Below are 27,598 nucleotides of genomic sequence, written 5' to 3'. Positions count from 1 at the left end.
CGAATGCGCCTTCGCGAATGGGCCACGTCTCGCCGTAGCTGCGCTCGTTCGTTTCGGAACGTGCTGCCCCCCCCCCCCCCCCCCACACGAGCTGCAGTCTGCCATGTATGGAGAGTGGAGGGGGGGGACCGCCAACCCGTCGGCGTAGTGTGCCTACGATCGCGAAGCTCGCTCGTTGCTAGCGGACTGGGCGGTGGGGGCGGCGCGCCCGCCTTCTTTGCTTCCGCCACCTCCAATTTTTCTCGTTTCTTGGTATGCTTCTTTCTTTCTGGCATTCTGTTCAGATAGCGCGCCGTCGCGGCTTTTGGGGAAACGTGTCCCTTCCTTTTTGTTTCCCCGTCTGACATACCTTTCCTCTGCGTGTGCGTGCCTGCGAGCGCGCTTCGCGACAGCACTGATAACAAACTGCGAAAACCGAACCCTCAAGCCTTCGCCGGGCTTGGACTTGCGTACTTCGACAAGGAGAGAGACGCCTTTTCGTCTGCTGGGCTCGATAAAACCAGGTAGGATGTGGTAGCTGCTGTACGTAGGCGAGTCGGTCGGCATTGCCTACACGCCTGTTTGTCGTTGGACGGCGCTTTTGTCTCCGACCCAGTCGCTCTCTAAACGATTGGTCGGGGGCCGGCCTTACGAACAGTTTCTTGCGTACGAATGGACTGGCGAATCCGACTACAGAATCGCATGGCATGCGTCATTGGTTGGTTCCTTGGCTCGTTTGCCCTCGCGGTTTGCCTGCGCGAGCGTTTGTGCACGAATAGAATTGTGTTTAGATCGCCTTTGAAAAAGTTGCAATGAGCCGTATTTCTCGCGTATTATGGTTAGGGAAACAAACAAAAAAGTCGTGTAACACGCTTCGCTCGGCTGTTGTCAGGCTATTTCGGTTCGTTCAGCTAGATTCCTCCACTGCATCGATCACGGCTGCTGTCTAACCTGACACACATTTGAGCAGAGAAGAAAGGAAAGGTGTCACGACTGCCGATTCGCGCTGACGCCGCCTTGAACAATCGCGTTTTCTACTGTCTGTGACACTTCCGCGTTTTCCGCTGTAACCATGCGGACGGAGGAATTCTCACGCGTCGTTTCTTTATTCGGCCTAGCACCGCTTGTGGGCGCGCACGATCGGCCGACCCTCTGAATTTGCCCGCTTCCTTGCGGCGTACGTCGTGCGCCCGCCGAGCAGACGACACATACACACGTCAGACGGCACACGTTGTTGTGGAGAAGAGAACACACTATGTGCTGGCAAGTGAACTAAGTTGGCTGTTCATATCGCTTAAAACCTATTAAAACTTAATCTCGTGTGTCACAGCTGCTGAGACTTAACGTGAACGTGGGAAGAAGAACCAACGTCACAGCTGTCGATTGACACATCTCCTACGCCCTTGCAACGTCAGCCGTGCGGCCGGTACCGTCTGCCAGGCATGGCGACTACAGCCGAAGAGCAAACGAGGTTGCATTCTTGTACCGCGGCCAAAAAGTCTCGGTGGCACAAATGTTTCCTGGTGTGAGCGCGCCCGACAACGCCGCTGAAACACTCGACACGATTGCGCAGGTTAAGCGATATTCCTTCGTACGTGAAAATATCTGCTCTAGGGCCGTGAGATGCAGAGATACGTTCATTTTATTCTTTTTCCTCGAAGAAATTACGAGACTTCGGCGATCTTCCCTTTCAGTGACGCGAACTACGATAGGGGCACTGAACGCGGCAAAACATGGCTACCGCATGCGCTGCAGGAAGACATTGCCGAAAAGTCCGCCGTCGTCTGTTTATCTCTGGTACAAGTTTTGTTAAACGTCGTCTGTACTGTTTTCTTACGAAAATGGCTATTGTTAATTTCCATAACTTGATCCTGGCGTTGTTCGCGCTCACTCACGTCGGAGATCGTTCATGCCTAAGGGATGCCGTGTTTCATTCCTTAGACGTAGCTGCTACTAATTTCTGACCTTTACAGAAAGGAACGATTGCTGCAACTGAGATAATGCGAAGGTTCCGAACACTACTGTATGCTATCTCCGCCGCCCACCGAGGCACCTTGAGGGAGTAAGTGCATCTGGTGGGCCGCGGAACTCGGAAAACACACGCACACGGCCTAGATAAGATTACGCCTCATGAGTCTCCTTTGTGTTCTATCTATTCTTCCTTCAGTTGTAGAAGCATGTTCTGTTCGATTCCTTTTTTTTTTTAATGCCTTCCGACAGTGGCATAAAAGGACGACACTAAAAGCGAGAAACTAAATCAGTTTAAAATGAAAAAGAATTCTTCACCGTTTTCATTTAGTTCGCGGTACGAGGTTGATTTCTGAAGAGAAAGAGAAGGCCAAACTTTCACCTTGAATTTGAGAGCGACGTCACGACTTTCAAATTATTTTCTCGTATTTGTGCAGTTGTGGGTCGGTAAATGTTCTTGAAATTTACTAAGTTACGCTCCTCGCTTTTTTATGACACAGTGCATTCTCCCATCTTTACAGTTGAATGGTTAACTAGGCACGAGCTGACACCGTCAAGATTCATGACGATGCGGCAACTTGCCGTGTCTTTGAGTGGCTTTCTTAGTAGCGTGAAGGGATAGTTCACAAATGCCACCCAGCTTATTCTTCAGCCCCTCGCTATGCAAGTCACTTGCATGAGTCGCCTCAGGTGTTCAAATAACGCTATTTCGCTGTATCGATGTCGCCCATGTTAGTGCTTTGGCAGCGTTTGGTCCGCGACCTTTGGCGACCGCATACTGCACATCTGAAAAGCCGAGGAACTCTCGTACGACCTGGTGTGAGGCGTTTGAGCACCCCAGAAACAGGCACAACCCGGACGAAACCGCCGTAACGTTCGTCTGTTTGCGCTCTCGAGTCGTCTGCTCGAGAGCACTGGTCGTCTGCTTCGCTAGGTCGGGCGGTGCTGCTTCGTGTGCAAACAAAGGTATACGTCCGCGAATACGGCAGCCAGGCTAATTCGCAAGCAACGCCGTACGTCGTACGCGCATACGGATGGAAACGGGTCAGCCTGACAAGGACCGTTATCTCGGCCCCCGCCCCAAGTTCTTTCTCTTGGGCCGCTGCGAGGCAGTTCCTTTTAGCGCACCTGATGCTAGGTTGGTCGCGATAAGGCCGTTTTCTTCCACCAGAGACGCGGAACGAGTGCTTCATTCGGGACTCCCTAGGATTTCCGTACGCGTTTGCACGTACTTTCGACATTTCTTACCGCGCCAGGCCCCGACGAATGTCCTCGACGAGTCGGTGGCGACTCCTCGCAGTAGTGGAACCCGACCGCAGCCACAAGAGCGAAGGACCCTGCGTATATAGAGTGCGTAAGGAAGAATGTCGCAGAAGAAAAGAAGAGGACTTACGTAGGCAGCATTTCAATATAATGGCTATAAAGGGCGTTTTTTCTTTTTAACTGCACCAAATTGTTTAAAGATTGCCTATGGCAGATAGCACAATTCTAACCCTTGATCTAAACTACTAGACGAGGCGGCCATTGCGAGAAATCAAAATGTTCAATTGAATAATTAGCGTAATTACGCCAATTTATATTAATTGCTTTGCGCCACATATTTCCATCTACGAATTATAGCCGCCGAGTTCGCACGGCGTCCTCACGTGGAACGAATTCTCTGGACAGCACCAGTTCCGGGATATTAATTTTCAATAGTGTCCGTCGAAATGCAGTGGTGTTACATTTACTCTTGTGCTTCAGTGCATAAACCAGCGGTTTCTTAAAAGCATTTGGAATGCCGGTGCATTTTGACGGACACTTTGAAAATTAATATCCCGGAACTGGTGCTGTCCAGAGAATACGTTCCACGTGGGTAAGCCGTGCGAACTCGGCGGCTATAATTCGTTGATTGAAATATGTGGCGCAAAGTAACTAAAATTAATTAGCATAATTACGCTAATTATTCAATTGAACATTTTGATTTCTCGCAATGGCCGCCTCGTCTAGTAATTTAGATCAAGGGTTAGAATTGTGCTATCTGCCGTAGGCAATTCTCAAAGAATTTGGTGCACATAAAAAAAAAAGGTGCATATGTGACATCCGACCGATCGCCTCGGTCTTTCACTTTTTGCCGAATAACGTATAGAAAATCTTCATCATACCTTGAAGCCTAAACCACAAATACAGAAATATCAAAGAAGTTGTCGAGTACCATGCGCTATGTGTGCTTCAGCGACTATAGACGTTATATTTCTACAGGTATTGTTTGGTTACGCCAGAAAAAATGGAAGGACTCTGGTTACGCTGAGCAGAGATGTGCTCCCTGGCACGGCTTCGTCGGTCAAAATCGGTGCTACATAAGCCGTAGCCTCCATCCAGTCGAAGACACCAGAGTAATGTGGCAGAAATATCAGAAATCAAAGAAGGAGTCAAATATCGCGTGCTATTTGATTAAGAGGCCTGTGTGCCTTGAGATACCTGTGAGCCCACATTATATGCACAGATTTCATATTGTGATTTCTTGTCTCATTACGCAAAACATAAACGGCATAACGTGCACTACACGCGGTCGCATTAGACCATACTGCTCGGCTTACCGTACGAAGACGATCGAAGAAAATATAGTTTTGCACTAGGCCTATTAACGACTTCTTAGGCATTCGGTAGTATGGCAAATAAAGAAAGACAAAAGGAAAGGTATGCGAGACGACAAGAACGTCTGCGTAAACGATGGGCAGTCTACATACGCACTGTCGAAGCTCATATTCGAGAAGTGACACCTTTTAACGTGTACGTTTGTCACGTGTTAGCAGTTGTCACACATACTTCCTCGCAATTTGTTTTTCAACAAACTCGCGCGAGAATCGCCCGTCACGCCGTGCCAGCGGCCTTGCGGCGGCGAGGTGCACTCGCGAAGCGAACTGCGCAGCACGCGAATACATTGCAGTAGAACACGTTGTGGCGCTAGTTGGCGCATAGCTTTCAAAAGATGAAGCGCCAACAATGACGGCGCCCTAGGAAGGAACAAAGACAGGACAAGGCGCTTCCTGTCCTGACTTTCTTCCTTGCTTAATTGTGTGCCGTCACTGTTGGCGCTTCGTCTTTTGAGAATGCATACGTATAGAAACTGCCTTGCGCGCCGCTGCAAGGCAACTGACACGCCGTGCGGCCGACGCTCACGCGATACTTTATGAAAGCATTCCTTCTTCAACGCTGCGTACCGGATAGTTAGATTTAAGTTTAGCAAGGGGCCACAGAGGGTCGAACGGAGTTTGGGTCTTTGCGAGCGGAAAATCGCTAGGGTTCTACAACTTCCAGGACCCGCTTCTGAGCTCGAGGTAGCGGGTTCGCTCCTGGTCGCGGCAGCCTCATTTCGGTAAAAGCTAAATGCAAAAAAAAAAAGATTGCCGTGCGCTTATTTGTGCATGTGCTAAAGACCGCTACGTGGTCGAGATTAATCCGAAGTCCCCCCTGCGGTGTGCTTCGTAATAACAACCACATCCGTGGTTTTGGCACGCAAAACTTCAGAACTTTTTTTCTTTTCACGACTGTCGCCCCAGATGGCGCAAAGCTCTCAATATTCTAAAAAGATGGAGTTTCGCCTTGCTCCCTCAAAGGAGTATTAGCTTGCCATAATCTTGGCGCTGCCGTGCCCGAAACTGCGTTATGCTAGCTCTCGATGCGTGTGGGCAAGGCCGCATGGGAAGCGTGCCGTTTCCTTCGAAATTTCCCGAACGTGTCTCAGTCGCGTACAGCTTGTTAGCGGAATTGGCGCAGCGCACGGCCTGGGTAACGGCCGCTCTCGATTAATCAAAACCGGAATGAAGGACGCTTCGGCTTGGCTTGGCTTTAATTGCGACATTCCTTGCGCACTCGGCAGGCACGATCGCGAAACCGAAAACCTGCACTCAAAGCCCGTGGGACTGGCAGACAGCTTCGCCGCTTGAGTCCTCGTGATGAAATATATATATATATATATATATATATATATATATATATATATATATATATACCTGCGCGTGGGACCGTTATTATAACGGCGCTCTGCGCACCCTTTTTGTCCGTGTCAGAGCGCAAAAACACGCGATGTGGCGTGTTTGTGGTCGGAGAGGAAATAAAGAACCGAACAAGTGAACAGCAAGCAGACAAGTTCTCGTTGTTTCCACGACGTTGAAAAGCAGACGAAATCATTACGCGTTGTGCAGCAGACCGACCTTGTCCGTCTGTCCGAGAGAAATAAAAAAAGGGGGGGGGGAGGGGGACGCACACGGCTTCGGCTGCTTTTTTGTTGTTTTTTCCCCCTGTGCTCGACACCATATTGGTGTTCAGCAAGAAAAATGAAAAACAAGAAGCTGCGAAAGGGAGCGCGGCGCCTGACAGGGCCTGGGCGCTGATTGACAGGCAGGGCACGGTGGGGCCGTTTGTTGACATTTAAAGAGTGACCGCGGTTTGTGCGCAGGAGGGGGAGCGCTTATTGAGGCGTGGCGTTCAACCCCATTCTTCTGCGTTGTCAGCTTCCATCCCTCTTTTTTCCTCGCCTCTGTTTTCGTCCCGAGCATCCGATTTAGTGCTCGCCAAGTCCACCACCTAGCCAGTGCGGCATGGTCATTACAGCCAGCTGCTGAGGTCTACCTCATGCAACGACTCCACTTTCCGCAGCACCTCACTCGAGGCTGTCAGAACGAGTTGTTTGCGCAAACCAGTTTCAACGCAAGGAAATGTTGGAAGTGGTGGAAAGCTGAGGGTGCGTTGCCTTCTGCACTGCACTAGATTGGCGTGATATTTCTTGGAGAATGCTGCCTCCCTATAGCAGGAGCGTAAATGGAGTGTAAGAACGCAGAAACTGCACAACAAAGGCTACATTGATTTGCCTGTTGAGGGCAATGGCTTTTCTCCTGTTGTACGCAGAGATTTCTTTCCTGCTGATTTGTGGTGCGGTGCATTTTCTTTGTTTACAGGGAAGAATGGCAGGACACACGTCATCACTGCAGCCAACAAAGCGTGCATGTTGAGTTTGCACTACGAGAAAGGACAGTAGTGCCAGCGAGAAAAAAACAAAAAAAGCAGCGCAAGACTGAGGTCTCTTACATGCTTTTAGCATTGTTTTAACAGGCTTAACAGCTTCACTGCAAAAATTATGAAACTTGCTTTTTTGGGTACTAAATCATACATGCTATACTAATTTACTGTAAAAGAAAAGATTGCTCACAAAAGTTGAAGCCAAAATAAACATGTTGCTCACGCACAAAGTGGAGAGAGTGAATATTTCAGGCTATGGTGAAGTTTCTTAACGGGCTGTAAGAACTTGTGATTCATAGGCTTCAACAAAGGCCAGTCATCCACACAGTCACCATGAATTAAAGGCAACTTCACTCTATTTAATTAATTAATTATGAGGTTTTACGTGCCAAAACCACTTTCTGATTATGAGGCATGCCGTAGTGGAGGGCTCCGGAAATTTCAACTGGGGTTCTTTAACATGCACCTAAATCTAAGTACACGAGCATTTTCACATTTGGCCCCCATCGAAATTCGGCCGCCGTGGTTGGGATTCGATCCCGCGACCTCATGCTCAGCAACCTAACACCATAGCCATTGAGCAACCACGGCAGGTTCATTCTATGTATGTGACAAACTTCTTTGCAGTGTGACACCATGTCTGCATGCTTCAGCTATTGCACTGCAAACAAAAAGGAGGAGCCATGTTTTGATATTGCAGTTTCTTTAAAGCACATCTACAAAAGCACAATGCGCAGCTTCTTGAAAGTTTTCATGTTAATAATATGTAGGATGTTTATTTTGCCATAGGCGAGAAGTACAAGCATGCAGAAGTGCAAAGAAATGTGCTTCATATGCTAAAATGTTTATTTATTTATATATTTATTTATTCATTCATTCATTCAATATTGTAAGCCTATTCAGGCCTACAGAGAAAAGGGCATAGGAGGTACAAGGACTCCATGTTTACAAAGAACAAAGAAAAAAGCATGATACATTGTAAGCATAGATGACAAAAACAATAAAGCAATAAATGGACTATACATCTGAATATTTCAGTGGGCATATCGGAATTTTACACATGTTGAAGATAAAATAAGAATGCAGTAGTAAAAGGTTACGCACCGTGCAAAAGTGATAGTATGAAGAGAGACAAAACAAAAGAAGAAAAAGGAAAATTCGTTTGAACAGAAGAGCGTGTAAATACATGCGCGATGCATTGTTTTCACTTTTCTTTGCACACCAAACACAAGCGGCTTAGTACAGTAACTCAAAATAAGATTCCAGACGTGGCAAGAATAAGTGCACGAACTGTTTCAGCATTGACAACACCATTCGGCAGGTCATTCCAAATTTCGATAGCTAAAGTAAAGAATGAATACTTAAATGTGTTACAGCATGGGAGGAAGGGGCGTATACATTTGTCGTGATTATTTCTACTTGAGTGACGCTTCAAAGTTTTCAAGTATTCCTTTTTATTTATATTTACTAAATTGTGGGAAAGAAGAAAAATAAACTTTAGGCAGGTTACCTTACGCCGGCTAGCCAAAGTTGCGACACGGGCTTGCATACGGGGCGCAGTAACACTCTCTTGCTTGGCATACTTTGCATAAACAAATCTACGTGCCCTGTTCTGAATTTTTTGTAACATGTCAGTCAAGTGCTTTTGGTGCAGGTTTGAAACTATTGCTTCATATTCTAAGATGGGTCTAATTAGTGTTTTGTACGCCGTTAGTTTCATCTGGGGGGACATTTTAACTAGTTTGCATCTTTAGAAACCTAGCTGTTTAAATGCTTGTCTAAAGATATGGTCGATATGGAAATCCCACTTTAAAGACTGTGTTAACGTGACCCCCAAGTACTTAACAGTATTCACCTGCTTGATGTCTGTACCGAAAAGCATGTACTCAATGTGGAGACGTGTCTCTTTATGAGTAATCTTAATGTACATTGTTTTATCTGTGTTAATTTGCATGCCATTTTTATTGCACCAGTTGTCAATATTCTGTAAGGATTTGTTAAGTTTTATTTGGTCTTCTTCTTTATTAGCCGGAGTGTATATTACACAGTCATGGCTCGTGTTGTGTTCCGTTGGCTTGTGTCCAGGTGGTTTAAAAGCTTGGTTCCTGCAGTGTTCTTGAAAGTTCAAACTTGCAAGATGGTCCCCGAGATCAATATTACACTTGAAAAAACTACAGTGGTTCTATCCTTACTTTGCTGTCATGTGGATCTACTGTATGCAATCATTTTAATGGTGCAAGCAACAATGCATAACAAGAAAATGTTGTGCCAAAGCCAGCTTGGTTAACTGTGTGATCTATGGTCAGATAACGTAAAGATGGATGGGGCATTAGCATTACAGAGCTTTTACCTCTACCATGCCACATGTCTCCTACGTACACTATAAACCATGCTTGCTTTGTTTCTTTCAGTACTCGTGCATAATCACTTGTTAGGTCAGCAGGCCAAAGTTCTTTTATTGCCTGAATTCGTTTCAGAGGGACATTAAAGGCAAAAATTAACTCGAGTTAAATGGCATAAGTATGAGAGAATCACTGTGCCACCACTTCAGAAATGTAGAACTAGATCTGCTGCACACATGTAGTGTCCTGGTAATGGTTTCCAAGACTAGTCATAAAGTGATAGTAAGTAAACTGCATTGCATGTGAAAACGAAAGAAAAAGTAGTGTTGCCAGCTCACCGGATTTGTTCTGCAGAACTCACTCCTCTCGTTATTTTGTCAGCATACTTGATGATTGTGCGCTGCCCTCTATGTGCGACCCAGTGACTCCAGCGACTTGCCACCGTTGGGCCCAGTGTCCAAGGTAGCAAAGCCTGAAGAAGCATTGTTCCAGATTGTTGAAGTAATGCAGGGTCCCTGTGACTGCCTGTGACTGCCTTAATTCTCTGGTCATCTAAATTGTTGGGGAGATAGATCTGGCCTTAAATTTCATTTTTCCCAAGCACCAACTCCCCTACGTCTTGGTACAGGGCAAAACAAGGACAGATTTCCAGGAGTGTATTTTCACGCTTTAGCCAGGCAAAATGTTTGTCTTTCATGTCTCTTAAGTTATACTGGCCGAAGCAGTCTATCTACACCATTTAGCTTGCTTTGAAACTGTACTGTTGTTACCCATCGTACATTGATCTGAACCTGTTGATTAATGGACATTAACGATTCCCTGTGCTTTGTTTGGTCATCTGCTGCAGATGCCAATTGAATGGCAGCCATGCCAGGGGTGATGAAAGTGGACAGTTGGGAGGACAGGCATTCTGTGAGCAGGTGAGTAGTGGTGCCCTTACATTTGTATTACAGCCTCGAATAATAGGGAACCAGTGGTGGTCCGGAGACGCTGCAGCTGTTTAAGTGTGCAGCTAAAAACATTTTGACTGCCTCCAGTAGGAGGATGCAATGAAAACGACATTTCAACTGGTAACAGGTGGGCTTGTATTAATGCCTGCTTTAGCTCGACGTGTACCGGCAAGCCCAGTCCTGGCCATGCACATTGCGAGGAGCATGTGCGCTCCAATCTTGCCTGCCCAGTCTAGTCAGGTGCTTGAAATATGCTCCTTGAAATGAGTGGTCACTTTAGCAGTGCGAAATTACAGCATATTCTACTAAACACTGTTTCCTTCGCTCACTAGGCTGTGCGTTGCAGCGCTGCTGTTGGCCCATGAAGGTTCAGCAGTGGTTGTCCATACAGCGATAGGTGGTAGGGCAACTGCTGAAGCCTTTGTGGCAAGCATTTGAGGCCAAAAGAAATATGTCATTGTAGAAGTCGGACGTCACAGAAATGTTACAATGGGTGCTGGAATGTCGTAGCTTTGCCATGTCACCCAAGGTTGCCATCTATAGAGCTTGGGTTTAGTGCTGTTTTATCAATGTTTTGAGTTACACTTAAGCGACCTTCTACAGACTTTTTATTTTGACTTTACCATAACTGCATACCTTGTGAAGTATAAATGACAGCCCTCTCCTGCATCAGCATCAGGTCGATGAGTCCAAGCCCACTGCTCTCATCAGCTGGCTAGCTGATGTCCCTTTATGTCAATGCCCGATTTGTTGCATGGACAGCTGAAAAGTTATGCTGGTCTATAATGAACGAGGGATCTGTGCAGGCTCCCTAAAAGTTTTGTATTTTTGCACTGGTCAGTGATCTGCCTTTACTAATCAATAAATTTGCAGTTATGGAGGCCTGTTATGGTTTTTTCTGCTAGTACGAGACAGCATAGTGTACTTGAAGTGGATATCACACCACACTTTTTTTATTGGCCACAGTGTCGCACGCATTTTCTTGCAGTCACATGCTATGCTTAGTAAAGCATTCGAGCAGCACACCTTCAATGAAATGCTGTTTCTTTTTTATTCCTTAAATGACTTAGTTTTTCATATTGTCAGACCTGGTGTTAATTGGCAGCAGGACTGAACCTCAAGACACAAACACAACTACAAAATGGCATAAGTTAAAATAATAAATAAATAAGAATGAACAAGGACAGAAAAGTTAAGTTAACTGCAATATGAAGCTAAAAAAAGACTAAAGGATGTTTACTACATGGTACACAAGATAATCAGCTGTAACACATATGGGACGAACTGCATGATGTGGCTTTGACAGCCAGTCATGTTTTGATAATCGGCTTCAGACTAGCGACTATTTTTCCACACATTATTCTGGGGTAGTGACGGCACAGTTGGGCTTATATTCAGAAAACCTAAACTGACGCTAGTGGTAAAAGGAGCTTGTAGCAAAAAAGGCATTGTGAGTCATTTTGAATATTCTATATTTTGTTTTATTAGTGACGTTCCCATCAATAAAAGCAGATAAAGAAGCGGTTCAAAATACTGCACCTATTTATAGCAATACAAAATTCTTGTGAAACTAATTTTTTACTCTGCTATATTTATCTAATGTCACAAACTGGCAGCTCTGCAACTTCATAATCAGCCAGACACTACTTTGGAGAATGTCCACTAACAGCGATATTGAACCTTATTGCAGAGGTGCATTGCATAACTTCAATGCTTGATTGATTCAATGCTTGATGTGATTAGGGGTTTCTATCTGCCCGAAGGCATTTCAGATTTATTTACACTTTCTTTCAGCATCGCTTTTTCATTGTCCCCACTCCTAGCTATCTTTGCACTAGGGTCGCTGCTCACTTGAGGAGGCCTGTTAATCAGTTGACATTGCTTCGGGGCTGATAACACGTTTGTTGAATGTGTGGAGTTGCAGGGAGCGCTGAAAGCGTTCCCGAGATTGAGAGAGTTATCTTTAGGTATGTGGCAGAGATAAGCACCTAGTCCAGTCTCTGGGCAGGGGCGTTTTATGCTGTGCCCTCATCGACGCCTGATGGAGGCTGCGCCTTTGAACGAGTACACTCCTGCTGGCTTCTGGATTTCGACGACGGGTGTTCGACGGCAGCCAATGTGGTGTTTGTTGTGCTTGCAGTGATTACGACCCCTACTTGGTACACAAGGACCGAGCAGACCTAGACATGAGGAGCTCAAGGTCGGCTTACTCCAATGGCTACAGCTCCGGTGAGCGTTGCAGTTCGATGGCTTTGTGTGCTTCTTGGTTGCCTTGCTGAATGTCTCAGCAGATGCATGACACAACTTTAATATCATCATTATTCATCATCACCACAACCTTGTTCACTGCAAGATAAATAAATCTACTGCAGGACAAACACCTTTCCTATAGCTCTCAACTATCCTATCCTGTGCCAGTTGTGTATGGGATGTACATACTAAGAGCCTAATCTGACTTTCATCTGGTTGATGCAATGCCTTTCTCATTACTGCTATCTGCTGGAGGTTGGGCGTGGTTAAAACAATATGTCGAATGTCTGTTATAACTGCACCTTTTTGACTGCATTGACTCATGAAAGAAGAGAGTTTGAAAATCAGAAATACTTGTTTGAAGTTTGCAGCCATTTAGTTTACGATGCCATTACTGTGCTATATCAGTGTGAGCGGAAGGTGACTAAAGAAAGATCAGTGCACGCTCATGTTTCTCATAGACTCGCTGGTGATGACAGCATAATCAGCTCAGGCAAAATGGCAATGATAGCTTCCGAGATTTCATAATGTGCATATTTGGTACGCTGGCTTTCGCTTTTATTGTAATCCGAATTGAGTCATCACAGTATTCATCATTTAAAATCTTTGTTTCACGCTTATTTCTGTTGAGTAAAAGACATGTTTCTTGCTGCAAATTAAAACACACACAAAAAGAAGACACATAGAAGACATCACGGGCATCACTTCCAACCGGTTTAGTTAAGGCAGTGACTCAGGAATATATATACACATACACACATGTGCAGGCTGTTCACAAACCTATGTTATCCAGCGGTCAAACAATCTCGTTTCCGATTTGTAGAGCAAGATAGATGTATCGCAAATGCAACTTGAACCTTTCTTTCTTATATAATAAGCTTCCATTAGCTCACATGCTGTTAGATTTCTGCTTCTGCAAGGAATCTTAATCTCAGAAAAATGTGGTTTGCACATGCAGGCCTTGCAGTGCGCTGGCAAATGTGCCACGTCATCTTTCATTAGATTTAGTTCGTGTTCCCTGGTTCGTTCATTTATGCAGCGTCCAGTCTGTCCTATGTAGGACTTGCCACACTCAAAGAGAATTTCGTACACCACCCCCATGGCACATTTCCCGTAGAACGTGCCATATTTCTTGCCACAGCCTTGCGAACCAGACAATCGTCATATGGCTGGCATGTAAGGCTGTTGTACAGTCTATGATGCCATTGACAGCAACAAAACAGAAGGTGCCTTGAAAGCTATGGGCAAGAGAGAGTGATCTGTTACGAGAGATTGTGCATTTCCTCAGCATACCATGGAATAATATCTGGCTCACATGTTCATGGCAGGATCGTCTACAGATCGTAAACAATTTCTTCCGTGTTAAAAAAGTGTTGCAGCACCCCTTTAAAAGAGTACAGACACAGAATTTCGCAGTCGAGATAACTGGCGAGATCGATTTCTGTGGGCACTGACATAGCATCTACAAAATATCAACAGCCAATGTAGTTTAAAACATTTAAAATCAGTTTTAGAGTATGCGCATGCATAAAACAGTAAAGCACAGCACTTCGCAACACTGACATCAACGAATTGGGTGTGTAAACATCCCAGAGCATTACGTCAACAGTGTTACATCGCAAGTTTCTGTTGGCTACCATGCTCTTCATTGCCACACTCCCAGTCGTCCTCGATCACTGGTTATATTGGCATGCTCTCCGTACCGCTGTAACAGTTGTGTCACACATGGTGGAAGATTTCGCGAACTATCTGCATTGACTGTGCTGCGCTGAGCATGCACAATGTGTGATTACAGCACAATGTTGGCTGCCTACTGTGTTGTTGACTTCTTACTCAACACAGTCAGGTATAGGTAAAGCCAGTGATTCAAGCCGAGGAGGTCCTTTGTTTAAGGAGGGGCTCTGCCTCCCTCGGCAGGTCAGCCACAGCACTGCAGCACCCATTTTACAAGTGCTGGAGGTGATTTTATTACCATTAATGCCTTGTGGGAGCGAAATCTAACTTTCCAAGTTCTGGTATTTTTTTTTATGTGCTTCTATTCTTTAACCTGTTTCACTGCCAGATCATGTGATTCAACGCTTCACGTGTGTGTGTGTGTGTGTGTGTGTGTGTGTGTGTGTGTGTGTGTGCGTGTGTGCGCGCGTGCGCGCACGTGCGTGCGCGTGTGAGTATGCGCACGCTATACTGGTCACTGCCCTATGAGAGCCCCCCCTCCAATGAAAAGTGGCTTTAAACCCTGGTTACAGCCATGCAAAGGTTTTCCCACAATGGCCCTCAGCTGCAGAAATGAACCGAGTTCATTGAGCACCAATGGATGCAAAGAGTGGACCCCACTGAAGAGCAGTCTTATTTGCTCACCTCATCTCAAGTATAGAAAAAAAAAATGATTCCATGCTTCCATGTGGCTTTGTATTACTAAAAATTTTCAAAAACATCGTATTTTATTGTCCGGATGGTCCATTATAACACTTGCCACTTTTACTTGCCTGGTTTTAAAAGGAATTCATGCAAATTTGCCTTTGTTTATGGGGAAACCAGCTGTTGCCAAACCGGCACTAGCATAGACGTGTTGCCGCCTATCGGCAGCTGCCAATAGTTGCCGTTGGTCTGAAGATGCTTTCGCCTAAAAGTCATTGGCTATGTCTAATATGGTGGTGACTCTGTCTGCAGAAAATTGTTGCTGCTGGGTGACGAGGACATTGTGTGACACATGTGTACATAGACGGAGAAAAACAACTACTGTAAAATTCTGAGCGAAAATTTCGAGAAAGGCAGCTATTCAGTACATTCCTCATCCTCAATAAATGCATTGTTTTCTGTAATTTCATGAAGATGTGACATTTAAAAGAAGACTCTGCAGCTGGTGAGGTTTTATGAAGCAGTGAATAAGGTGCAGAAAGGGATGGGGCACCTGCTCCGTAGATAGTGCCGATTTCAAATCACTGCAAAAGTGAAGGCGGCTGCTTGCATGGGGAGGAGGTGCTTGCTTGGAATTTTACGGCATCAACAATGAATCTCGCACGCCAGCATGCACATCGCATTTTTGTGCGGTCACGTAACCAAATATGTTCACAAACTGACCGACTACTCTTGTTGCTCTCTGAAACCAAAACTTGGCCTACTAGTCGCTATAGGCAAGGCTCCAAATAATTAGCCACCGCATGCTGAAGCAAACTAATTAACCACCATGTACTGAAGCAAACGAGGTTTCGTGCGTGATAACTGGGACAGTAGCTACTTATCACAACAGAAAAGACAAGATCCAAATTTTTTGTGTCAGTACTTCTCTAAGCTTTCACTGACACCAGTGAACGTCGAAACTTAAGCTTTATTGTAGGGAACCATCACGAAATGCTTAACTCATTGGCATCCTTGTATTGCACCTGCAGCAGACCAGCACAGTGACTTTGGGGCTGAGGAGGCACCTTCGTACCTCCTGGAACACCTGGCAACCTTCTCTGTTGGGCAGCAGTATGGTAAGCAGAATGTGCTGTTATGTTTTACCTCAGATAGAAAAAGGGCTTCGGCATAGAAGGTTGCAGGTTGCCAGCAAAGTAAAGTAGTACCTCGTTAAACCAACCTCCCATCCAAGAGAAAAATAATATTAATCATATGCAATAGATATCAGCGAGAAAGACCTTAGAAATGCTTCGTTATAACCGTGTCTGCTACATTGAGGATCAACTGTATCGTGTTATAGTATGAAACAAAATTTTGGCTTGAATTAGGAGAATCTTTGTGGCTTGCAAGTTCTGTTTCAACAAATGTCCCAGCTAGCACAAAGCAAGTTAAAAAGAAGCAGAGCCTGGCCAAAACCACCTGTATGTTTTAGCAACATACTAAAAAGCTTCCTGCATTTGTTGTTCTTATTAATTAATGAGCGTTAGACTGTTATAACTTTTTAAATAATGACTTTGTGGCCACAGTGATAATACAGATTTGCACAGCACATTTGAAAACACCACTTTTAGTATGCGGCGTGTCACTGTGTTTGCAGCTCTTTTTTTCTGTGCTTCCAAGAAAGCCCTAGAAACCAATAAAAAGCATCTACGGCCCACCACTTGCATGCCACAGCTGCATTTTTATTGAATGCAGAAAAGAGCTATGTAAAAGGCGGCACATTGTAAATAGCTGAAAGTAATGTTGTCAAATGTGCTTTACAAACCTTGTATTAATATGGTGGCCATAAAGTGTATTACTATAAAATTAGTTAATTAGTCACTACATATTAATTAACCCTTTGAGGGCCGATTTTTCTCGCCATATGCGACTGCCCAGGGTCGATTTTCTTTTTATTGCAGATTCCAGTTTTTCTTAGGGACTTATTTCGAAAAAATTCATCGTAATTTTTCTCGGTTGACCGTAAAGTGAGAAAAAAATATTTTGCGTTGGTATATATCTACTATTCAATCATAAATAACAACAATAAAAAAGGAAATAAACTCATAAGAATTGAAAATTTGATGCATTGTTAGAGTTCAAGGCTTTGAAAATGCGCAAACGAGAATATTTCGCAAGATGCAAATGTTCCTGCTCTTACACTAATATGTACAGTGCTCACGGAATGAAACGCGTCAATTTAGGGCTAAGTAATGTGCATACTTTCGTTTCAACCGGCCGCAGTTCTTGTCACATCGACGTAATTGTGGCGTGTACACTTACATCGGAGTCCTCTTCACCTTTGGTGATCAAATTCCTAGCGACATGACATGGTGCTCTTGCGTACTTTGCACATATGTAGGGTTCTACTAAATGATCCGTGTCCTATTTCATTCCGTGAGCACTGTACATCCATAGCCTAATCGAACTGCGTAGGCGCGCGCACTGAAGAAAACTGTGCGGTTGTGTGCCTGTCAAAAAAGCAAAACGTGTGACATTCCGCTAATCTTCATCTTATCGCCAACCAGAGGCAATTAGTTATCACGAGTCTCAGAAAAAAAAAAAAGCAACGGAATCGCATGCACGGCGGCATCTATCCTATGCACACCCTCTTGAGCACTAAACGAGCGAGAAACATGTGGTCGCCTTTTGAGCGATTAGTAACAAGATAGCCATCAGTTTTGCAAGTGCAAGTAGCCAAAACGGCCCACGGAACAAAGCCCAAACCGTTACCCGCCCACACGCCAATGCGCAAGCGGTACTATATAGCCGTGCACGAGCAAAGTAGCACTAAAACAAACCATGCAACGAAAACCGAGAGAGAGAGGCACATGAAAAAAATTCCCTGTATTCCCACATAGTGGCAGCACATGACAGAAAAAAAAAGTTAGGAAATTGTCACGCTTTTTAAACGTACAGACGGCGCCGTAAATATACGGCATCGACCATTTTGGGCTTCGTTTGCACCGCCGTATATTTACGTCATTGACCCTTAAAGGGTCAATAGAACACAAAACATACTAATGGCTTATTTACGAGGCTGCTAAAATGATATGTGTGGTCTCATCTGCCCAGAAGGGTCATTTTAGCTGGGACACCTGGTATGCACACTAGTACAGTTCTTCACTGTTTTGCAAACAAAAGTTACATCTGTCCTTGCTTGTTTTTTAAAGCGACGAAACATAAGAGCGGCCCTACATTTTGCCACCATGCAAGGCTGCCAAGTTTTAAGTGATGATGGATGAACCGAATATTTGCAGAATACTTTTCTGATGAGCTGTTCAAAGTTGTCTGCAGAGAACACCAGTCCATTTGACACGAACCAATTAGAGGCAATGCCATGTGTTCTTATATCAAGAATGGGAACTGTCAGGCTTGTCAATACAGGGAATATCTTGGTTAACACCACAGGTGAAATGCCTGCATTGTTATGCAGGGTTATGGCTTACAGATTCACTGACCCTGAATGTAGTGGCATTCTATTATTGCAACTGAGGATTGATGAAGTTCATAGTGAGTAAGCATTACCTTGAGCAAACTCCACACCTTCGCACCTTCCAGCGCTGGAGACCCCCAAGGATGGGTTGCGGAAGTTGTTTCAAATGGAGAAGTCCAAGGGCATCTGGACGCAGAAGATGAAGCTGAAGCTGGATCGCAAATGGGTCATTATCATCGACTGCGAGAATGGAGTAAGTAAGATTGACGCGAGCCCCTACCCTCCCCTCACATCACTTCACATAAAAATTATGGAGTGTTTCAAAGTCATATTTAGCTAAGAAAATTGATTGAAAATAGAAGTGTCTAGCGCACTTTACTTTAGGCTGCACACATGCCTCTGCATCACTAGTTAATTCGTGTGAGCAGTGCAGTACAGAGCGTGAACAGAAGTATAGAGTGCAGTTGCACCAATTATTAAGGTTATTGTTATAACATTACAATTAAGGGACGTAATGCATACATTGTTTTTTTGCATGAGCAAGCATAGCTGAAGGAACTGCATGTCCTTTAGTACATCCGAAGAATGGCTGAAAACAAATATTTGCACAAGGATTCAAGAAGTAGAGAGAACTAAAAGTTCGAGCATAGGACAGAACACAAGTCTAGCAGATCTACCATATGAAATGTTGGTGGCCAATTCATAGGCAAACTTATTGGAGCGAATGCCAATATGTTGTAGGAATAGGTTGTAGGGAGCAAACAAACAAGAAGCACAGAGTTTGAACGTTAATGAGATCAGCTATTCAGAATGTACTGGTCTCTCTGTCACATGCAAAAAAAATTTTAATATGTGTTTCGAACAGGTTCTACAGTCACTGACTGCTCCTTGACGAGATTTGTGACAACTGGTTCCTACTGTTTTGTTTCATTGCTCCTTTTTCCTCTTGACACACAGGATGTGGTGGAGCGCTTTCCCATGAGCCTCATCAGCGACCCGACAGCATTCACGTCAGATGACCCCCGAGAGCTGTACAATAACATCCTGGTCTTTGTGGTCCAGGATGACCCGACCTCATCCAGCCAGCAGGAGCATGCTGAGATGCACATCTTCCAGTGTGTCCGCATCTCAGTAAGTTTTCTCTAGTGAATTTGACATTTCGAGACCATGGAAATCGTATGCGGACAAAAATTTTGCTATAGAAATATGTTCACCCACATTAAACATGTGATCTGATAGTACATTTGACTGGTTTCTACCACACTTCAGCTTGGATCGCGGTGATGCAGAGTCGCCTTGAGATTGGGGCCACAGAAGACTTGCCCGATCTGAACATTCAGTCACTTGCCATTGTGATTGGAGGTTTTAAGCAAAAACACACCAGCACTGCTGCTGTTTTAAACAAACATGGTTACGTACAACATGCACATGTGCTTAAATCCCATCACTGTAGACGCCCTGCCAACAACAGAGATTGCAGTAGCCCATGTGACCCGAACTCTGCCAGGTGTCGGTCGCACAGTATGAAAGTGAGAGCACCTCTCAGAACTCTGAATGAACCAAATGAACGTGTTCAGGGTGCCCGATTTCGAGAATGTAAAGTGCACCAGGAAACTGCTTTAGGCCAGTCAAATGTATCACGAGTGTATTGATTCGTCTGAATAGCTTTCTAGTTACTTAACTTGCACTGCGGACCCTTGTTTGCCAAAAATGTTTAAGAGGTCATTGACAGCTCACTTTTGTTGTCATTTCTAGGCTAAGGAAGTCGTGGACGACATCAAGGCATTCATGATGGGAAAGAGCCGAGGAAGGTAAGACAAAAAATGTCACTTCTGCATGCTTGTTGCCCTAGCTTCATGCAAATCAGTTATCAGTTCACAACAACTTTCATTTTTTTCTGTTCGTGCAGGTGATGCATTTATTTTCTCAAATGTAAATGACATTGGATGAATACTGTGCCGCCTGCACTGCACTTCTGGTACCATTCCCACAGATTTCAGACTTAATTCCCATGGGAAAGTAAAGGGCAATATTGAATGCTGCAGGAAAAAACAAATAAGCAGTGTCATTTTATAGTCCGATTTTTCCTGTAAATTTGTCGTTCACATGCCTACCAGTTTGACAAATGCAGCATTTCCCACAGGACAGCAGTAATTCTTGAACTCCACCAGTGTGCTTGACAACAAAAAGATACAGTCAAATATAACATTTATTCCATGTTGTTGCATGTATCGTGTCTTTTTGTTTTGTTCTTAATTTTTATTTTTTGAGTATAGTGACTACGTCCTTAGCATGTTGGAATTCCTACAAGGATGCTGGATCTGCCATCCTTTTTATAACTCTGCTTGTAGAACACATCTTTTAAGAACACGTTCTCTTTCCCTCTCTCTCCTGGTAACATAGGCACAGCAGTCATGACCGAGGCTCAGGCCTGCCCCCACCGCCAAATGTGGCAGCCCCCGAGCCCCCCGTGAATGGCGGAATCAACGTGCGCGAACAAGTGAGCATTTTCAATGCCGCTGCCGTGTCACAGGGGTCTCCACCGCCGCCTTCACACGGCCCCATGCACCGCGGGGGGCCGCCACCTCACGACAAGATAGAGGCACATCATGCACGAGGGGGTGGCTACGCCCGTGAATCGAATGACGAGACCAGCTCGACAACAAGCGAGAAGTACGAACGTGACGTGGTGAGTAACATTTTTGCATTCTTTTGAACTCTTGTTAATGCCATTTCATAGATAGCAGGCAATACTACAAAGGCTAGAGAAACTACTCTTACTGCTCAAATTCAAGAGCGAAAAATCACACGTGAGAGAAAGATACAGCTATGCATCATGTAACTCAATGTAGTATTCAATGCAACATTAGGTTCTACACTTCTATGTAGTAAAATATGACTCGTGTGTTCATAATGGAGCCACACTGGTAGGTCTAGCAAAAACTCCATATTGGTGTAGCCATTTAGAACGGGCAAGTACAAATGAAAGGCAAATAGTTTCCTGCGAATTAGGCAACGTGCTTTCTGTTCAGTGTACTCCCACGCTTGTGCTTTATGAAAAGCCATCCAAGCAGATATTCCTTATACCATTATGCCATCGTGTGAGATAGTAGCAAACATTACATTGTCCTTCTTTGATTTCAGGCCATCCTGAACCACTGCTTTGACGACATCGAACGATTCATAGCGCGACTCCAACATGCTGCCGCAGCCTACCGGGAACTGGAACGTCGCCGCAAGTCACGCAAGAACAAAAAGAAGGATCTTGGAGGCAAGTGGAAAGTGGTTGCTGGTACTTCTGTGCTTGCTTTCAAGTCCTTTCTTTCGTGACAATGCTTGAAGTCTTGTTTACCATGGGATGTATGTATTCCTTTTCGTTATGGGTTACACCAAATTATGGTTGCATGCCAGAACTGTAATCTGTATGCTTCTGTCATACAATAAACTGTTGTTAAGATTAACTCTCTGTACCAAATTGTCAGAAATTTCCAAGAAGATGGCCTCATGATGACTGTACTCGTTAGCAGCTATACTGGTACAAATTCTGGTGACAACTCTGCTTCTTGCCGACGAGGTAGATAGGGTTAAAACAAAATCTCTGGTACACCAAACAATTTAGGAACTTTCACCTAACTTTCCATTGATTCAGTTCATTCAACGTTCACCTTCAAAGGCATATCACATGTATATTAGTAATACTCATTTTCAAAACATGCTTAGTGCCCCTTGAGGCTCTTGCTTGAAAAATTAGTGTTGTAGAGAGTCAAAGTCACTCACAGAGGTAATTTTTGACGTGTGATCACTTGATTCCCCAGATGGAATGTTGAGCATGCGTGCCAAGCCACCACCAGATCGAGAATTTGTTGACATCCTGCAGAAGTTCAAACTGTCCTTCAACCTTTTGGTAAGTTGCCAAGGATTGTCTTTTCTGAAACACTTGCTCTGTGTGTTGACTTGGAGCCTAATCTTCCTAAAACTTTGGGGCTGATTTGATTCTTGCTGTTAAAAAAAAACACCCTCAAGCTGTTCCAATCACATCAGTTAGGTAGTGGGCTCTTCTAGCACTACAAGGGGTTACACTGTGATTTCTTACTCTGAAAACATGCGTCTACAGATCATGTCAGCAAATGGGTTGCTTACACAAAACTTTGTCCGGCAGAGCATCAGAGTGTCTTGTTTATATTTGGCGCCGACTCTCTGTGCAGTATAGGGCCATTCAGTGCCATATGAAAGCACTGAATGAAAAATTATCTTTCTGTGAATGACTTAACGTTTAAGCCATTTTACGATTGTTATACAGTAGAATCTCATTAAATGGAAATGGCTTAAATCGAATTTCCATTTATATAGAACAACAGCCTCTAAGATGGTTGATCTTATGTTTGGGTAATGTAAAAACTCTAATAAAACGGAACAAAAATGTTTGCAACTTTATACACGGAACTACAGAAGCAACCTCTAAAGCATTTTTTCAGAAAGAGAGGCAGGATCAGAACCCATCTTCTGTCCAGAAAGCCTTCCTTTAAATGTAGTGGAAAACACTCACACAGGCAAAAATCTGATAGCTTTTTTGATGCAGAGCGTGTGCAAACTTGGCCAGCTTCACAACATCGCCACTTGCCCCATAGAAGGCCCAAATAATGACAAGTGGAATCTTGGACGCCTTACAGAGTACCGTTCAATAATTTGGGCTTCCACTGCATGGCCTTGTGTTCTTCAGCCTCCAAGTGGAGTAGTAAGAGCTCTGTTTGTCTCAATACGTAACTGGTGCCTTCTTGAAACCGAAACCAGCAAAGCCTAGTCAACTGAGTCGCCGTCGATCGTGCCCAAACCAAGAAACAAGTAGTTGCTGCATTCACTTCTTGATGCTTAACATATCTAACAGTGTTAAGAAGGTGAAGTAGGCAAGCCAGGGCATTTGATTTCTGTTAATCACAACCATACGAAGCCAAGAGATAAGGAAACCAAAGAAAGCCTAGGAGTTTGGCTCCCACCGATGGCAAGTTTTTTCATCCACTTTCATTTCCATTTAGCTTATCATTTCTACACTTCATTTAAAAACTACATTCCCCTGTGCTTTCCTTGGCTTCATTATCTGTTGGCTTCATATGGTAGTGTTAAGAGGGTGCATGGATACCAGTACACACTGTAAAGCTTTCGGTTGCCATGCTGATGTGGCTCAGCAGCCATAGTGTTCTCAGGCTGAGCATGAAGGGGACTTCATTACTGGAAGTGGCAGGTCATTTATTATCACAAGCAAATGCTAAACCACCCATGTACCGAAATTCACAGGCAAGAAAAACCAATATATAGGTACGACATAATTGAGAGATTAATCCTGGTCATATACAATTCCTGTTTATGGAGCACCAGGACACCGGATGGTAGCAGTATCGGCAACAGCGCCTCGTAATATTTTGTTGGAGTAAGTGCCCGGGACGTTATGTGTTGCATGGGTGTTCTCGTTGAAAGAGCACAGTAAGGCACCACATGTACGTTAAATATTGTCACTGCCAGCACTTTTACACCAGCAGCTAAGTAGCAAATGGTCATTGCAATTTTAGTTTTGTGTGCTCTTGCTGAACTCAGCATCACAAGATGGCACTACCAGTACTCCGCTTCTCCAGTATTCTGTAAATAGTAATAGTTCATGGACATGACAGAACCCTCCAATACTGAGCCCTGCACTACACATTTAGCTTTTGGATGTAAAAATTTTTGATATCGTTAATTAGTCAGTCAGTCAAAGCTTTGTGCTACACTCATTGTGGTTGCTGAAGCAATATTGATTGGCTTGTTAGTTGGCCACTGTTGTAAAGGCAGCGCATTCGTGGACACATCGATAATCATTAAAAGAGAACTGCAACTAAAGCTTTATTTCTGTCAGGCATCTATGTTCATGCTGGAATGGAGCACATGTCTTGGTGATAAGGCAAAAAGGAATCGAAGGGACACTCAGAGGAACAAGTTTTTAAGGCCACAACATAAACCACAAGACAGAATTAAAAAAAAAAAAGATTGAACCATGTGATCGACCAGTGGTTCTCAAACAAGGCTTCTTGAAGACACTTTCGGGGGTCTGCAGAATTCATGCCTTAAAAAATATATATATATATATGTCCTTTTTGCAGCTGTGGCTATGCAGGCCTTGAGTTGGGGACTGCAGAAATGTTTTCCCTTTTCCATGAGATGGCTGTGAGGCTTTTGTTGCAGTTTTCTACGACATATGCACGCGAGCATGCTTTTTCCAGGCTTACATACATGAATAGCAAAGATATAAACAGTTTGAATGTGGCTGCTGATATGCAATTTAAGCGTGACCACACCACATATTGACAAGCTGCCAAGATTAAATTGATGTGGCACTTTTGTTTGACCATTCTTTGCCAGGCAGCAATAAAATGCACCTGTTCCGCGCCAGATGTTTTGTTAACTTATACACCTCCCACCTACTGCATCACTGCAAGGGGTCCCCGACACATCCATGGGTGAGAACCACTGTGATAGATCACCCCGACTTTATTTGACAATCGGATACTTAAGAATCTTCATTCCTTTCATGGAAAAAACAAAAAACAGGAGGGCAGCTGATACACCTGTTCTTCATCTTGTCAATCTGTATTGCTTCTAAAATCTCCCTTGTTAATTTGCTTTATTCCCTACATGCCACCGTAGCGCTTTCCAATTCACACACAGCACTGAACTCCAACACCTGCTGTCTCGTGTCACAGGCCAAGCTCAAGAACCACATCCATGAGCCAAACTCCCCTGAGCTGGTCCACTTCCTGTTCACTCCGCTTGCGGTGATCGTGGATGCAGCGCGAGATTGCGGCCGTCCTGGCACGGGTGCCAGTCTGGCAGCACGTGTCGTTAGTCCCCTGCTCACACGTGATGCACTTGAACTGCTGGCCAACTGCTGCACGTCCAAGGAGAGTGACCTCTGGCACAGGTCAGTCAAAGGATTGGACAGGTTTCGTGTACAGTCATTAGGGCATTGTTGTAATCGCATAAAATGTGCCTATCCTGATTATCTGTTCCTTTGCTGTTCAGTGCGCAGACTATGCGCACACATCCTTTTGTTAGCGCTGTTCCCTTTAAAAGCGCTGCGACCAAGCTGAGCCGTGTGACGTGTTGTACTGCCGTCAGATGGAAAGAAACGGCCTTTCGACATGTGTCTCAGTTATAACAGGCATGAAGGACGAAGAAAGAAGCCCACACTTCTGTGTGAATCTATGGATGTCACAGCAGCAACTGATGCCCTAATGCCCCCGAATGTTCCCCCTTGCTTCAGCTTAAGTATACTTGGCTTGCATACGAAGAGAGTGTGGTCATTCAGAAAGGCCAGGCTTACACGATTGGTCAAGGACAGGTGGACAGCATTTATGTAAGCTGTGTGCCACACCAGCAGTAATGAAGGTGCATCATCAATGTCTTCTTTTTCTCATTTTATGTGTGTCATATTCTGCACACTGGCTTTTACATATGATGCTGTAACACTGTTTTATGCAAAGCATTAAACACGGGTAATGCTTCTCTGAGATAAACAGTTATATGGCCAGCAGCAGGCCCAAGATCATAGGATTGTTCTTTTTTTTTTTTTTTCCGGTCTGCAGCTGATAATGGCTACATGTGTATCACCATGCATTATTTTGAGCCAAAGAACACTCCATATAACATATATTGCCATAGAAACATGCTCAAAACCTTACTTACATACACTTCACATGGAGGGTTTAAAAGTGTGACTAAGGCCCGTATTCACAAACCAACCTTATACTTATCTTTTGCCTTCCTTACCTTTTCAGCGCCTTAACGCGTTTCATAAACAAACCTTATGCTTAAGTCGAACCTTTCCTTAACCTTACCGGCTCGGAAAAGGAGCGTTCCTTAAGGTAGCCCGGCAGCTACCTTAAGGCGCCACTTATGGCCGACCACGCAAGCAGCTTTTCGGAGCTAGTCGATTTTGTCGCCCTATTAAGGGAAGCCGATGTTCGCGAAGCCCTTCCTTATGTAGAGCTCATCCGGCGTGTACTCAGGGACCGTCAGAATGTCATGGAGATGTACAACGACGGCGAGTTTCTTGGCAGGTTCCGCTTTTCAAAACGAGCGGTGGTGCACCTTCTCTCCATCCTACCACTTGCTCCGAGCCCAGACGATCGCGGTTCGCCCGTGCCGCCACTTCTCTTTCAAGTTGTCCCAACACTTGCGTAGCTGATGCTCCGTGCGCGGGTGGACTCCGTTCTTACTGTTGAACTGTTGTTCTATCTGCTGCCATTTCTTTTTCTTCTCCCTCAGGGACACCGCATCAGTACGCTTGTTCTCCAGCACGTTGCTCTCTCTCGTCACCAAGTCAATCAAAATTCCCCGCTCCTCCTCCGTAAAGTTGATTTTTTTTCCTCTCAGTGGCCACTCCCACAACAGATCTTACAATAAGCGAATGAACACTTCAAAACACAAATAAATGAACAAATAAGGAAATAAATAAATAAATACGCGCAATATTTACAGCATCTAACGCAAGTTATAGCTAACACACAAGAGAAAAAGTGAAGGAACTGCGCTCGAGCACCGCAAAATGGAAATGGAAAATGAAGCACCGCAAATGGAAAAAAAAAAAGCGGCAACGCGTGTTGCCATGGCAACACGGGTCGCCGTTTTTTTTTTGCGCGTCTCTCATCTGCAGATGAGACGCGCAACAGCTAGAACTCGCTCTTTTCACATTGTTTTTTCACAACGCCTAATAATGCGCCATCCAATTTTTATATTTATTGTTCTCAGCGACAAAAATGTGTTTCCTTTTTAATAACTGAGCGGTTTAAGGCCAAGAAAAGTTCATAGCCTCGCACCCATGCGCACCTCTTATGACGATAAGGCCGCCTTCGATAAGGACGCCTTTTCACGCAATAAGGGACGCTTCTGAATCATACCTTGGCCTTTTCTCAACCTTATACTTTCCTCATCCTTATAAAAGGGCGCCTTATAGCGTTAAGGTAAGGTTGGTTTGTGAATACGGGCCTAAGTCACATGTCAGTCATTTCTCGACTTCATGCCCCTGTCAAGTTTGGCCAGCACTGGCGACGCATTACATTTGTTGATACTAGGCTTAGTGCCGACTTGCCAGGCATGGCTCAAGGCTACCCTGCTGATACCCATTATTGAAGAGAAGACTGGGAAGATGCAGAAGAGGTGAAACGCCAGATACATCCAGAGCAGGGGTTTCCAAGCTGGCATGACGGTCTGCTGGTGCCTCTGACATTACAAAGAGAGATGTGACAGTTTGTGTTTTCTTCTTC

General features: G+C 44.6%; 1 protein-coding gene and 1 long non-coding RNA gene across 6 annotated transcripts in view; one reads left to right on the top strand and one right to left on the bottom strand.

Moving 5' to 3' along the window:
* The window catches only part of LOC135911114 (uncharacterized), a 94,826-nt gene extending 76,300 nt beyond the window's left edge, over positions 1–18,526 (bottom strand). For all 3 annotated transcript variants that reach the window (XR_011508578.1, XR_010567215.1, XR_010567214.1), the window contains exons 1-3: positions 18,398–18,526; positions 9,629–9,762; positions 3,196–3,284 (exon numbers count right to left, since the gene is read on the bottom strand). This is a non-coding gene — a long non-coding RNA (uncharacterized lncRNA). The remainder of the gene's footprint in view (positions 1–3,195; positions 3,285–9,628; positions 9,763–18,397) is intronic.
* LOC135911111 (uncharacterized) overlaps positions 1–27,598 on the top strand; it is a 58,586-nt gene that overhangs the window by 921 nt on the left and 30,067 nt on the right. The window contains exons 1-11 of one of the 3 annotated variants that reach the window (XM_065443227.2): positions 206–503; positions 10,138–10,210; positions 12,381–12,469; positions 15,880–15,966; positions 18,431–18,558; positions 19,263–19,436; positions 20,061–20,116; positions 20,709–20,994; positions 21,450–21,576; positions 22,121–22,209; positions 25,037–25,254. In XM_065443227.2, the coding sequence (XP_065299299.1) occupies positions 10,149–10,210; positions 12,381–12,469; positions 15,880–15,966; positions 18,431–18,558; positions 19,263–19,436; positions 20,061–20,116; positions 20,709–20,994; positions 21,450–21,576; positions 22,121–22,209; positions 25,037–25,254 (1,316 nt within the window). In that variant the 5' untranslated portion in view covers positions 206–503; positions 10,138–10,148. Of the gene's footprint in view, positions 1–205; positions 504–10,137; positions 10,211–12,380; positions 12,470–15,879; positions 15,967–18,430; positions 18,559–19,262; positions 19,437–20,060; positions 20,117–20,708; positions 20,995–21,449; positions 21,577–22,120; positions 22,210–25,036; positions 25,255–27,598 lie in introns of those variants that run through there. The other 2 variants (XM_065443228.2, XM_065443226.2) reach the window with 2 other exon arrangements.

This window comes from Dermacentor albipictus, chromosome 9, assembly GCF_038994185.2.
Source record: "Dermacentor albipictus isolate Rhodes 1998 colony chromosome 9, USDA_Dalb.pri_finalv2, whole genome shotgun sequence".
NCBI lineage: Eukaryota > Metazoa > Arthropoda > Arachnida > Ixodida > Ixodidae > Dermacentor > Dermacentor albipictus.
The sequence above is the reverse complement of the archived record's forward strand: the minus strand, read 5'-3'. Positions and strand labels throughout refer to the sequence as shown.